Source organism: Drosophila arizonae, chromosome 2 (genome assembly GCF_054131065.1).
Source record: "Drosophila arizonae isolate 15081-1271.41 chromosome 2, UAZ_ARI_1.0, whole genome shotgun sequence".
Classification (NCBI taxonomy): Eukaryota; Metazoa; Arthropoda; class Insecta; order Diptera; family Drosophilidae; genus Drosophila; species Drosophila arizonae.
The window spans coordinates 21,024,534-21,038,966 of NC_142922.1; the positions used below are offsets into that span (position 1 = coordinate 21,024,534).

General features: G+C 42.5%; 1 protein-coding gene across 11 annotated transcripts in view; it reads left to right on the plus strand.

Moving 5' to 3' along the window:
• Window positions 1-14,433, plus strand: part of kmr (pleckstrin homology domain-containing family A member kramer) — a 59,021-nt gene extending 44,588 nt beyond the window's left edge. For 6 of the 11 annotated variants that reach the window (XR_016268548.1, XR_016268549.1, XR_016268545.1 and 3 more), the window contains exons 5-6: window positions 250-4,317; window positions 4,828-4,968. Coding sequence is in view for 5 of the 11 variants with exons in the window: in XM_089462046.1 (XP_089318172.1) it covers window positions 250-3,963; window positions 4,825-5,147; window positions 5,894-6,187; window positions 6,255-6,485; window positions 7,366-8,700; window positions 8,761-8,943; window positions 9,021-9,113; window positions 9,196-9,313; window positions 10,260-10,282 (6,314 nt within the window). In the remaining 6 variants the exon portion in view is untranslated. Of the gene's footprint in view, window positions 1-249; window positions 4,318-4,824; window positions 5,148-5,587; window positions 5,726-5,893; window positions 6,188-6,254; window positions 6,495-7,365; window positions 8,701-8,760; window positions 8,944-9,020; window positions 9,114-9,195; window positions 9,314-10,259; window positions 10,588-12,159 lie in introns of those variants that run through there. The other 5 variants (XM_089462046.1, XM_018017816.2, XM_018017817.2 and 2 more) reach the window with 5 other exon arrangements.

Below are 14,433 nucleotides of genomic sequence, written 5' to 3' on the forward strand. Positions count from 1 at the left end.
GTTTTCATCAATTCATGGAAATTGGGTGCTTGGTGTTTCGTCTACTAAAAGCCGCTGTAAATTTCGCACTAAAACCCAACTCAAAACTCAAAACATGGGCTCCAAACTTAAACACAAAAAAATAAAAAAAAAATATTAAAAAAATTTATTTTTATATAACTTTCTTTTCCATTTTTCTGTGTATACATTTTTTTTTTTTTGGTTACTGAAAATTTTTTGTAAATGTTGTAAATGTTAAAAAAAAAAAAGATAAAGAAAGAGAAAACGCACAAAGCGCAGCTGGGCCTGGGCTGGATGATAACATAAGTGTGACGGCAGGAAGGTCAACAACAACAACAGCAACAACAACATCTAGCACACAAAACACAACAACAACAACAGCAATGACAACAATAACAATAGCAGAGACAACAACAACAGCAGCAACAACTACACTATCAAATGTTAGCCTTAGCTCAAATTTAAACAACTCAACAACAACAACAACAGCACCAACTGCAACTGCAACAACGACAAAGGCTACCAACAGCCAAACTTTTCAGCTCAAGCCCATACTCAAGGTGCACGAGGCCAGCCGCACGCCCATTATTCAGGTACAGCCCAGCAGCTTGGGGCAGCAGCTGCCACTTCGGCCCAAGCTTAAGCTGCAGCTGCAGCCAACTGAGGCAGCCGAGCAGCCGGTGCCCATTTTGCCGAAAAAGACGGCGCCCAAATCACCGCAGAATGTCAACTATGTGCCCGTCTATAGCAACAAGCTGGTCAGCAGCAACTACGAGAATGTGGAGTATGCCAAGGCGGTCATCAGTGATGCCGAGGAGACGCCCATGCTGATGCAGCTGAAGCTGTACAAAGAGCAGCAACAGCAACAGCAGCAGCAGCAACAGTCCGAAGAGGATTTAACGCCCACAGCAGAGGCCAAGCCTGGGCTGGGCGAGGCAGCTATAGCTAAAGAGGGTGACGAACAGATGGAGAAACAGCAAGAGCAAATACAGCAGCAGCAGGAGAAGATGGAGGTGGAGCAGCAGCAGGACGATGAAGAAGATGAGAGCACTGCATGTGAAGAGTACACTGATGATGACATAGACGAGGCACTGGCACAGGACGACGATGACGATGATGATGTTGATGCTGATGCGGATGCTTCTTCTGCTGCTGCGCCTGCTGCTGCTATCGATGGGGCGCCGCCAGTCAGCGCGAATGCCAATTTACCGAGTGACAAGGAGCTGCAGCAGCTTTATGTAAATGAGCCGATTACGCCCACGGATCAGCAGTTAGACGAGAGCCATTATTTGCCCATGACGCCCAAAAAGGTGGAGCTGGGCCAGTCGGGCACCCTGAGTCTGGTGGCGACGCACGAGAGCTACAACGAGGCGGACGAGGAGAATCATTATGTGGAAATGACCAAAGGCCTGCACGACGACGATAATAGGAGCAACTATGAGATTATGTGCATATCTAGCGCCCTGACGAGCAGCAGCGTCAAGCTGGCCCACACAGAGCCCGTCTACATGGAACTGGCAGGCGTCAAAGCAACAGCAGCAGCAGCTGGAACAGCAGGAGCTTCAGCAGCAGGAGCAGCGGTCGCAGCAGCTGCAACCGCAGCAACAACTGCTGCTGAGGAGGCCCACTTCTCATCCGGTCGCTCCACGCTAAAGAAGACCAAAAAGAACGGAACGGAAACATTGAAGAAGAAGACCAAAAAACGTCAGGGCAAAGACATGCCGGATATATTGAAGCCGGCCAAGAGCGCGCTGGCCAGTGACAGCTCCGATGCGGATGACGAGAGCAGCAAACAGCAGATGGAGGCCAAGCGACTACGTTCCCGGACGCGTTTCAGCCTGTCGGATACCTTTAGGCCCGCATCATACTACTTGGGCGCCTCCACGCCCCTCAACAACTATGCGGAGAGCTCGGACAGCGAGATATTGCCGCCGCCGCCCATACCCGACTCGCCGCCTCCCATGGAGGAGCTGAAGACGGAGGAGATCTTCTCCTCGGAGCACTATGACACGGTGAGGCGGCGCGACAGCAAAGTGCATCTGTCCTATGAGCAGCTGCCCAAGATGCACGCCAGCAACACCTCGCTGAATCTGCCCAAGACAGAGCCGAGCACCACGCTGAAGAGCAGTCGCCTCTCTCTGCCCGATCACTTCGCCAAGGTGCGTGGCACGCCGGAGCAGCAGCAGCGCCGGGCCACGGCGAGGGCAGCCGGCTCGAGCTCGAGCGGCTCTGGCCTGACGCTGCTGCAGCAGCAGCACGCGCGCACCTTGTCCGACTCCAACTACAGCTGCCAGACGGACAAGAGCTCATCGCGCACCTCCTCCGATCTAGAGTTGTTCCGCTGCAAGCTGCAGCAGCGGCCGCCCAGCAACAACTCGCTGCCCAGCGAGAGCGAGTCCGTTGAGTTCCGCCAGCGCTCCGACTCTGAGCTGGAGCGCCAGCGCTCGCGGCGTCCGCTCTCCCAGGAGTCGATCAGTGAGATCGAGTCGATGAGCGAGCACTTTGAGGAGACGCTGAGCAGCCATGAGCTGGATACGTATTTGAGTCACCTGCAGACCAGCGACCTGCTGCCCTATCAGGCACATGCCACGCCCACGCGACACCTGCTTAACGATGCGAATGCCGCCGCAGGCGCTGACATCCTCACCAATCTAATCAAGCCACCGAAGACGTTCCGCAACGCGGATGGCGATGAGCAGAATTTCTATGGCAACATACACTTTCTCTCCTCCACGGACTCCATACAGCAGCTGGGCAGCCTGGGCAGCACGGGCGCCGAGGGCGCAGTCCGCCTCACCCCCATGCACAGTCGAAACAATAGTAACATCTCCACGCAATCGGCGCCGTATTATTACTCCGAGTTGCCTGCGCCGCCGCAGCTGAATAATCAGCGTGAGATCCACGCCCACGGGCTGAACATAGCGCACATACACAATCCCATCGATAGGCTGCAGTTCAATATGGATGCACTGGTGGACAAGGATCAGGCCATCGACAGCAAGAATCTGTACAGCGTGAAGGCGAACGTCGAGAAGCTGAGCTACAGCTGCAATAAGAACCTAATCAAGCTGAACAACGTGCAGCTGGAGTCAGCGGAGCTGGGCAGCGGCGAGGGTAGTGAGAGTCATTCATTAAACCCAATTCATTCATATCTTACAACTACTAAAAACACAAATCTCGCTCGTAAACTGACTGGTGGTAGCCACTTGGAGGCGGAGGCGGAGGAGGAGGAGGCGGAGGGTTCGGTTGGGTTGGGTGGAGCTGAGCAGGGCCTGGACAAGAGACCGACGGCAGCGGCAGCGACAGCCACAGTGAACACCACAGTGAATAACGCCAATCAACTCTCAGTTCTAGGTGGCGAGCTGCTCTGGGAGGAGGATGCCCTGTGGCGGGAGAGCCTGCGGCGCGTCTCGCAACGTCATGCGCGCTCCCTGGATGATCTGGATCGCATAGCAGTGGCTGCGCCCACCTTGCCCATACCGACGCCAGCGCCCATGACCATGCCCAGCAGCCAGGCGACCAAGACGAAGCTCACGCGTGAGGTGACCTACGTGAACGATTGCCAGAAGCCGCCGCCGCGTCAGCCGCCGGCAGCGTCGCCTCCCTCGTCGGCCTCGCACGACGAGCACGATGTCTATGTGCAGCTGCTGGCGAATAGCTCGGGCATGAGCCAGGTCAGCGATGCGGATGTCTATGAGGTGCTGCGCGCCGAAACGGGCTCCAATCTGTCGCACAAGTCGCAGGAGCTGGATCGCGAGACCATCCGGCAGTGGGATGCCATGTCGAGTGGCCTCATGAAGAGCAATAACAATGCAGAGCTCACAGCCACAGCGACGGCCACGCCCACGCCCAGAACGCCTGCCTCCAGTGGACCAATGCTGCCGCTGACAAGCAATGTGCGTTCCATCATACAGCAGCTGAATGGGAACAATGATGTCAATGGCAATGGCAATGCCAATGCCATTGTGAATGCGGCGCAGAGGAACAATTGAGGCATTACGCATACGCAGCGTTAGCCGCTTAGAAATATGTGACAATTGTTAAATTTGACGAATATTTGCGCAGTTCTTGAGGTTAATTCTTTGCAAGAGGCATAAGCTGTAAATAGAAAAGGGTGTGTGTGAGAGAGAGAGAGAGAGAGAGAGAGAGAGAGAGGGAGCGTGTCAAATAGAAAGAGTGAGCGTGGAGTAAGCCGCATGAGGCCTGTATTTCATTTAAAATTGTTTGTTGCTTGTTTTTTGTTTTCACTTTCGTTTATTGTTATTTGTTATTGTTGTTGTCATTATTGTTGTGTTGTTTTCTTCCATTAACAAGATGGTAAGCAATTTTCTTTATATACATATATAAATATACATATATACATAGATACATACATGACTTGTTCCTACACTTATGTAATTATTAATGCGCTTGTAAATACTCATATTCATATTCACACTCATTTCTTACCACACACACCCACACACACACACACACACACACACACACACACTCACTTATATTTGTATACACGCTGTACAGTCGACTTTTTTAGATGCAGCCAACAAAAAAACTGTAGCATACTTTTGCGGGCAGTTGAAATTTGTTTTGCAAACAGCTTGATGAACAGCTCTTTAGACGCTTTGACTACGTAGTGCTCGCCTCTGACAGCTTGTATACCCTGCCAACAATGTATTTAGCTGACAGTAGACGAAATACAAAACAAGTTCCGCTGTTTAACTCTGTTTTAATGCTTTCTCTCTAATTATTTCGCGCACGCATAATAATTACATGTCCTGCCACGTCCATAAAATCAGCACCAGAGCTAACTCTCATTTCAATTTGCAGCCTCGATTTCGGTGCGCAACGTAAACAATTTGCCCAAAGGCAATCTAACCGTCAAACCGGACCCATCGGATGCACTGCAACTGCAGCAGCAGCCGCACGAATCGGCATTCGCCCACTATGATCCCTACTATGGCAATGCGACGGAGACCAAATACGCCAAGGCCACAGTCCTGACAGATCGCGGTCTGTACGGTCGTTCAGCAGCCATGGCCACATCGACGCCGCAACAACAACAGCAACAACTGCAGTTTGGCATGCGTCGTGCTGGCAGTCGAGCTGAAATTGATATGCTGGAGCGTGAGACGAGCTCACAGATAAGGGTAAGTGGGGCATAAATATTTGCTAGTTTCTCTTCTTTTTTTATTCGACCTAGAGAGAGCCTGGTGCAGCATAACTGCAAACAGTGGCCATGTGCATTCCTGATTGACAGGCAGTTCAAGCCATCAGAGCTGCGAAGCATCACAGCTATCACAGTTATTTGCCATAAAGTGGAAACAAAACTTATCGTATTTCAATTCATTCCGGCTATTCGATATTGGCTCTTGGTATTTTTCCCTATGCGAGGGATTATTCCTGCCCAACTCAGCTCAGTGAAATATTTTCATGGGTGATAAGTGAGAGCCCAAGGACTTGAGAGGGCTGTTGCGTATCGAAATGTATTTTTATTAACTTGCGGCAGTCCCCGAAAAGTTACTAGATTACAACTTTTTAGAGGCATATTTATTGATTGACTGATTGATTGATTTGACAAACACTACAGAATCTGGATGTATCGGCTGGCGATTTACTGAGTCGCACACACGAGGAGCTGGTGCTGCTGCTAATTCAACTGCGACGGCAGAGCAGTCAAACGGCGCGAGCCATCGAGCAGTGCTGCAGCGACATTCACAATGTGCAGGTGGTTAAACAATTGTGAACTCCATTCAAATGGGTGCTGGCTGTTGACTAACTGGTGTTGGCTATTCCTGTGACTAAAATTCGAACTTTAACTGTTAACTGTTAACTCTTAACTGTTAAAACTCTGTCCATTCGAGCTTTACTCACTATCAATTGCAACTCTCCACAGAATCGGCTGCGCGGCGCCGAGGGACTTACGCGTGCGGAGAGCATACAGCGTTTGGACTACTTGAAGCAGCATTTGCTGGACCTGGAGCGGCAGTATGAGAAGAGCAAGCCGCTGGTCAATCTGGTGGACAATATGGTCAAGCTGGGCTCGTTGTATCGCAACGATGCCAATGGCCGTGCTCAGCCGGCGACCATGGATCGGCTGGAGTTCAATCAGCGCATGCAGGAGCGTCAGATGCTGCAGGAGGAGCAGAAGCAATGGGATCGACTCAGTCCCAATCAGACAGAGCTGCAGGTAATGCAAAAACTGAATGCTCCGAATCTCAAGCACATATTATATTTATGCTTCGCCTCTTCCTCAGGCCAAGGTGCGAGAGCTCTATCAGCTGGATCAGCTGCTGCAGGAGGAGTCGGGCGTATTGCAGAGCCTGCAGCGTGACAAGGAGGATTTGGAGCGCGCCTTGGGCGGATTACGGGCACGCATACACGACAACAATGCCACGCCCATGGCCCTGGAGGCGGCCAAGAAGCAGCAGCATATACTGGAGCGCGAGCTATCGCGTGTGCATCAACTGCTCGCCGAGAACTCTAAGGTAGCCCAGGTGCCTAGTAGAAGTTTTTTGCATTATATGTGTCAGACATATGTATATGAATATATATGTATGTATGTCTAGTTTTCGTCTGCTTCAGCTTCGCATGTCGCTTATGTAACTAATGAGAACTCATTCAACCAAAAAACATATAAATATTTAACTAACTGCTTTGTGTCGATTTGCATAAGGGCTAAATCGATATCCGTTACAATTTCCTCTATATGGAGTTACGCAAAATATTTACAGAAATAACTGAAATAATCATAAATTTCGAATTTCATTGTAATTCATTGAAAGTCGACTGAGATTTGAACAGTGAATTTTGAGAATTTTTTTAATTGTAAGAGTGATGATTAATTTAGGTTTAGATCCAGAACTAGTTATATATTTTCTGTTGTCCCATAATTTAACATATATATATTTTTATACAAAAATAGTTCATTATGACATATGAAAAGTTCTTGTATTATTTTTACAAAACATGTTTAATTAGTGACGGAAATGAGATATTTTTAGAAATTCAGTAACTAAACAAAAGCTGCAAAAATATTGAAACAAAATTATTTAAATTAAAATATTTGAAATTTGATCAAGTTTAGTAGTAGTAGCAAAACAGAAATAAAATTTGAAAAAAAAAAATGCAGTTAAAAAGTAAGAAAAATTATGAAAATTTTAGATGAAATTCCTTCCTGGCTTTATTCGTTTGTTATATGTAAATAAAAAAAAAAAAAAAACAAATTAGTGTCCTCTAGGGCCTAGGCATAGCTCATGATGCAAAAAACTTCTACGTTTCGCTTATCAATTCAAACTGCTGCATGTGCCATAAACTCAATCAAAGAACTTTAATTTAAACATTCATCATATCATTTATGGCCTACAGAAACTGGAGCAGACTGTGGCGGGCAATGCTCGCCTGGAGCAGGAGCTGCTCACACTGCGCCAGAAGGTGCAGTCGACGCGCAGCAACGGCGCCAACAGCGATGCCAGCCAGCTGAATGGCAACCAGACGGCAGCAGTGCTGCAGTCGGAGCTGGAGCGGGTGCAATCTCTGGTGGGGGATATGCAGCGGCAGCGGCATGAGCTGAGTTCGGCCGTGCGACAGTTGACGGAGAACTCGACGCGTTTGTATCAGGAAATCGGCAACAAGGAATTGAGTCCGACGAACGGAACGGGCAACTCGAACGGCAGCCTGAAGAAGCGCAGCAATTCGAGCAGCTGGACCGAAACCGATCTGGATGCCAACATGCTGCACAATGGCAGTCAGCAGCATCTGAATGACTCCACGCTGAATCTGTCGACGCCGCTCTACGTGGACACCAATAGCAGCGCCAAGTTGGGCGACTACAATCGCTATAATGGCAGCAGCGATGCTCTGGAGCTGAGCGGCGTTGATAGCGATGGTTTCCTGGACAGCAATCCCTTTGCCAATCTGAGCAATCTGGAGAAGCAGGAGATCAAAACGGTGCGCATTGTTAAGCGGGAGTCGGAGCGGCGACATCGCGACCGCAGCGAGCGTGGCCTGAGCAACTCCACACAGAATCTCGACCAGGTGCTGGAGGAGGAGCAATACGCCCAGCAGCTGCAGCAGCAGCAGTATGCCCAAAGCCTCGAGGAGCAGATGAGCAATGGCCATCACAGCCGGTCCAAGTCTTTGCCACGCAGCTACAACGAGCCGCCAAAGCCCAGGCACAGTCGCCACATGAATGGCAAGCAGAACGGACACCACTTCAATGGCGGCGGCTCCGACTATGATCGCAATAGCAACTACGAGCACGAGGAACCGCCGCCGCCAGCGCCCCAGAGCAATGGCCACCATCACCATCATCAGCAGCAGCAGCAGCATCAGCGCGAGCATCTGAATCCTTTGGCCAACGCATACTTTGCCAAGCAGCTGCAGCAGCAGGCCCATCCCAGCCGGGACAGCGCACGCGTGGCGCTGCGCACCAAGACCGAGTCGCTGCAGAGTCTCAACAAGAGCCTAACAGACATTAGCCCTGAGCCGGTGTTCCAGAGTGTGGCCGCTCGCCAGATCATCAATGAAATGTCCGCTGGCTCCGCCTCCGAGGATACAGAGAAGATTGTGGAGCGAGTGCCGCCGCCACACAAACACCGACGCGCTGTGCCCCGTGAGAAGCGACGACACTACACGGCGCCCAATAATGTCAACCAGAAGGCCATGGAGAAAGTGCAGGCCGAGAACGATATGAATCGCAATGTGAGTCGTCACTCAGTCCGTAGTCTCTCCCATACTTATATAACGCATTTTACCCTGCAGAACACCAACTGGCGCGCACGTGATGATCTGGACATGGAGGTGGCGTTGCGTCCACGCATGAATGCGCCCGATGTGGTCCGCTCAGCTCTGGGCCAGGGCGAGAAGATCTCCGAGAATACCATTGACAATTTGCTGCTGGCGCCCAATAAGATAGTCATACCCGAGCGTTACATACCAGAAACAGTGAGTGAAGCTCAATGAATATTGGAGAGTATCATAATAAATATAACTTTTCATTCTCTCTCACTCTCTCTCTTTAGACGCCCGAATTGTCGCCTGAGGAGAAGAAGCGTCGCCAGGAGAAGGTCGAGTCCATTAAAAAGATGCTCGCTGAAGCGCCCATTAGCAGCAATGTAAGCAAAGACTTTATATATAAATATTTTTACTGATTTACTTATTTAATAATAAATTGTGCTCCCTTGTTTCCCCCTCCAGGAGAACGAAACGCTGCCTGCCAGCAAGATCAATGCGGAGAAGAAGCAGCGCGAGCATTTGCTGCAGCTGAATCAAATTTTGGCCCAGCAAGTCATGCAAGTCAGCAAAATTGTTGCCGGTACGTAAATGTAAAGCAGAACGCATAGCATCAGTACTATATGTTTTATCATAAGATAAGGAACATCAGAGTTGAATTTGTTTCGATGTCCGCGGAACATCCTTAAAAGTTTTACATTGCTTGCGAGTTGAGTTTATGTTCCATGTTTATGTTTTCCCTTTCTACTAATAAGCAATCCGCTCCAAATCGTTTTTTGTTCACATTCCAAGCCACTCACATATAAATATAAATATGTACATTTCTACGTCTTATATATGTTTCTATATGTATTATTGTATATGTATTTAAGCGTTGATTCAGTGTGTTTCTATATCATAACAGCGCTGAATCACAAGACTGTGTTTACCCCATTCAAAACTGTCTCTATGCTCTTCTAATCTAACTATATATATATTCTCTCTCAACTTTTTCTAATTTTCTAGACGATTAATGAATACATATCATATGCATATAACATCTATGAACTGTTACGCCTCTCTCCTTTCAATATCCAATTCCATCACTCTCATCTCATTGCGAGCTCATCGAAAGGCGTACGACATTCATATTAATATCCACTCACAGACACTTCAAGAACACACAATACATATACTCGTCCACAGTCACAATTGATCATACTCCCAGACATATGAAACAAGCCCCACATAAACCAATCATGCATATAGCACCTATCTTAACTGTATCTTTAAGAATAATATCAATAAAAAAATTGTTTGAATACTATGAATTTTCATATATATTGCGTATACGCCGCGTTCAATAGTTCATGTTAAATACTTTACAGTTCATGTTAAATAACATTTTAATTTGACTTAACTACAACAATTTTAATGTAAAGCTGTTGAAAAAAATTATATATATAAATTATTTTTGTGTTTATTTACGAACATATTTTACATTTAATTTTTATTTTGTTAATTTTTTTTATTTTTTGCATATTTTTTAGGCAATCCCACTAGTCACAACTAACTCCATTTAATAGCCTGTCGTGTTGTTTATGTTTTTGTTTTACCAATTGTTCACATTTTTTGTGTTATTTGTTTGAGTTGAAAGAAAATGACGAAAGAAATGGGCCAAATATGTGATGTAATTCGACTTACATATGCATATGCTACACTTAAACTATATACAATAAGAGCAACAGCAACAACAACAACCACAACAACTACATTACATACAACCACAACAACAACAGCACAGCAAGAACTCACGCGACGTTGAGATTATCGCATGCTAAGCTCACTAAAAAAAAAAAAAGAAAAAAAAAACAAAAATCAATTCAAAGCAATCACAAAATACTAAACGACAACAACAACTAAGCCATTGCAACAACAACAACAAGTACAATCAACAACAACAACAAGCACAACAGTTAAACAAATGCGTAAGTCAAGGTTTGTACACATGTTTTATTTAATAATTTAATCATGCATTAATCTTATAAATATAATAATATATATGCAAATATATATAGCTATATATTTTTATTATACTCAGCTTTATTTGGAAATCTTAGTTATTAGCTTTGAATTGGCCTTACTAATCAGCACGCACGCGCTTGTAATATAAGAAGCATCAAAACATATATGTATATGTATAAAATCATATATGGAAAAAATATGAACACCTTTACTAAAAGACGTAAATACACTCACACACACACACCTAGACACGTGCATACATACACACACACATACACAAGAGCAAACAATTATAGAGTCCGTAGAGAAACACCAAAAGGCACTTTAGAAATTGTATGAAAGCAAAAACAAAATAAAACACAACACAGTGCAAATCTATTCGAAGTATAAAGCATGGGAATAGAGGAGAACAGGACTTAAGTGAAAGATGAAATCAAGAGGTGTCTAGATAAAATAGAGCAAAGTTTGAGTTCCCTCTTGAGAAGTGAGTGAATATTCACAGATGCTGAACAAATGTGAACAAGACATCGTAGTATATGAAGAGGTGAAGATGATAAGATGTCGACTTATAATGCCTTCAAGGTCAGCTTCCCGATTATTATCAGCCAGGCAGATTGTTATTGATCCTGATTAATTGTTGCCTATGCAACTCAATTAGCCTAAATTGATTTATATTTCGTCTTTATTTAACTTACTCTTGGTTTTAATAACAATTTAAATGTGAAATGTATACTGTACTCATAAAAATACCAAATATAAACTAAATTAAAAAAATAAGAAAAAAGAAATAAAAAAAAAGAATTTCATCTGTTAAGAATAGATTGCAAAGAAAAACTCTCACGGAAAAATCAGTAACAGATTCACTGATCACTGAAAAAAGTGTCGTAAATTTTCATGCCGCGATAAGTCAAAAGAAATTCTCAAATAGTTATTTAAAATCAGTTTCTGAACAGCCGTCAAACAAATAGTAGCAATAGCTTTTTATTAATCTCTTTGAGGAAGCTCCTTATAAATATTGCAAGCTTAGCTAAGTTCAAAGATAATTTAACCAAATTTGTGCACTTGCAAAAATTGCGTAAAATATTTGAGAATACAAAAACACAAACTAATCAGTCGAACAAAGCTCAAGAGACGAGTAAGTATACGCTCAATAGCAACAAAGCACTGCCACAACAACAACAACAAATACAATACAACAGCATTAATAAGAGAATTTGCCAACAACAGCAACAACAATACCAACAACAACAACACAAATACTCCAAACAAACAAGACATATATATTATTAACTCATATATGAAAAAAGGTTTTCTACCGACATTTTTCCATCCAACTTTTTACAGCACGCTTGGGAAGGTTTTTTGGACTCGAACTTGAATGTAATTCAATTTTCTATAAATATATTCTGTATTATCTCTTCACAGAGAAAGCCATGTCGAAGTCGGCCAATGGACAAGGCGGCCAGCCAGGCAGCGATGAGGAGCGCCGCTCGGAGTCGCCAAGTGAACCACTGCCGTTATATCAGCAGCGCGACAACTTTTACAGTTAAGCGCAACAAGCGCACCAAAAATAGGCGATTCTGATTCTATATAGTATACGATAGATGTACATATATGTCTATCTATATATATATGAATACATATATGAATATATATATGAATACAAATAAATAAGCACAATAACAGCTGCATTTATCTTCAAACAACAAAATCAAACTAGAAACTTTGCTAAAAAACCAAAATTTAAATCGAAATCGTATCAATTCTTGATTGACTGAACAACCAATTTTAAAGATATCAAAAAATGATGATGCTGAAGAAGAAGAAGACGAACAAAAATTTAAGAAATATTAAAGAAAATTCCATATGAACGATATATATAAATTTAACGAATTTTTAGGCAAAATGTTTATGCTTACTCACACTCTATTATACATATATACATGAATATATATACATATATATACTACATAAAGATGCAACATATCATTAAGCGTGTTATTAATCAATATAAACGATGGCAATTACATCAAATGTTAAAGCAACGTTCTCTATATAAAACAAAAACAAATTACATACATATATATAGTACAGTTTATTGACTGTTGTCGCTTAGCATAGTCCAGCCATATCCGGTCTACAATGCATCAATACTTTTGTTGTATAGTGTAAACACGTACACGTTCCTGTGCGGGCTCCTACAAATATATAATATATATATATATATGTATGTATAAATATATCGAAAGTATAAAGCACAGCTATAGCATGTGTATGGTAACTAAATACAATAACTTTAAAGACTTTTACAACAGACTTTTTGTGAAGAGTAGCGCATTTTTAAACCAAAATCTCCCAAACAACAACAGCAACAAGAATTATAACAACAACAACAACAGCAACAATTTTGAAGCCAATTATTGCATTTGATAAAACTTTTTAAGATCGCAACCAAAATCAAAAGCAGACAACAACAAAAGGCACCAAATGATAGTTAGGTATCTATATCTATACTATAAATACATATATACATATGTATATCCAAAATGTATACATATATATACATCATCAGAAAGCAGCTCAAATAACGGCGCACTTTTAAAGCATTTCACAACTTGGCAATATTTCAAATGTACCTATCACAAACACTATATGGAAACATAAAATATAATATACATACTATATGAAAACACATGCACATATTAGTTAAAAATTAATCAAGCATTTGCATCAATAAATAATGAAATTCGTAAATAAGAAAAGAATCATATGAGTAAATAATTATTTAAATGTAGGTCAATTACCCAGGCAATTATATGAAAGGAAACTATTGAATGTATTTAAAAAACTTAAAAAGAAAAGTCAAAAAGTCAATGATAAAATATTATAAAATACACGCAAATGCAATTTCAATGTTAATGTCTGCATAACTTTAAAAGTTATTAAAAATGAGGTGAGAAGAGTGGGAAGTCGTGGAAGATATATCATATGCTACACCAATAAATAAAATTATATATGCATATAGTAAACACACAACGATAAATTGTTAAATATATATTTTAAAATCATATATAAATATAGAGATTGAAAATTATACAAAAAAAATATACATAAATAAAATAAAGCAAATTGTACAAAAAAAAAAAAAAAAAAATAATAATAATAATAATAATATTTTATGTTCATAATTTAATATTGTTAAAAGTTTTAAGTTTTGTTTAATGCTAAGTTCTTTAGTTTATTGATTTGCGCCAAGTTTTTGATATTGATTCAATAATTTTAATTATATTTTTATTAATTATATATATATTTCGTAATATGTAAACTTAAATGATTTGTACATTTCGCGGTGCTATATGTAAATGTAAACCCTTGTTTTGACCTTAGTGCGAGCCAAGTCAATTGCTATGCTAGTTCTGGCTTATACACACACACATAAATACATACACATATATATATTCGACTATGTATTGCACGCATATTCCACAGAATAAAAAAAAAACACACACACATTAAATATTTATTGCATTAATATAAATATACATATAAATATACATATACACCATGTGTGACATAATATGACAAATGTTTAAACGAAAATGAAAATATACAAAAAGAGAAAAATTAAAAAAATATAAAGTAAACTGCGAAAAGACGAGATAAATGTTATCAATAAAGAAATATAGTTGACAATTCAAA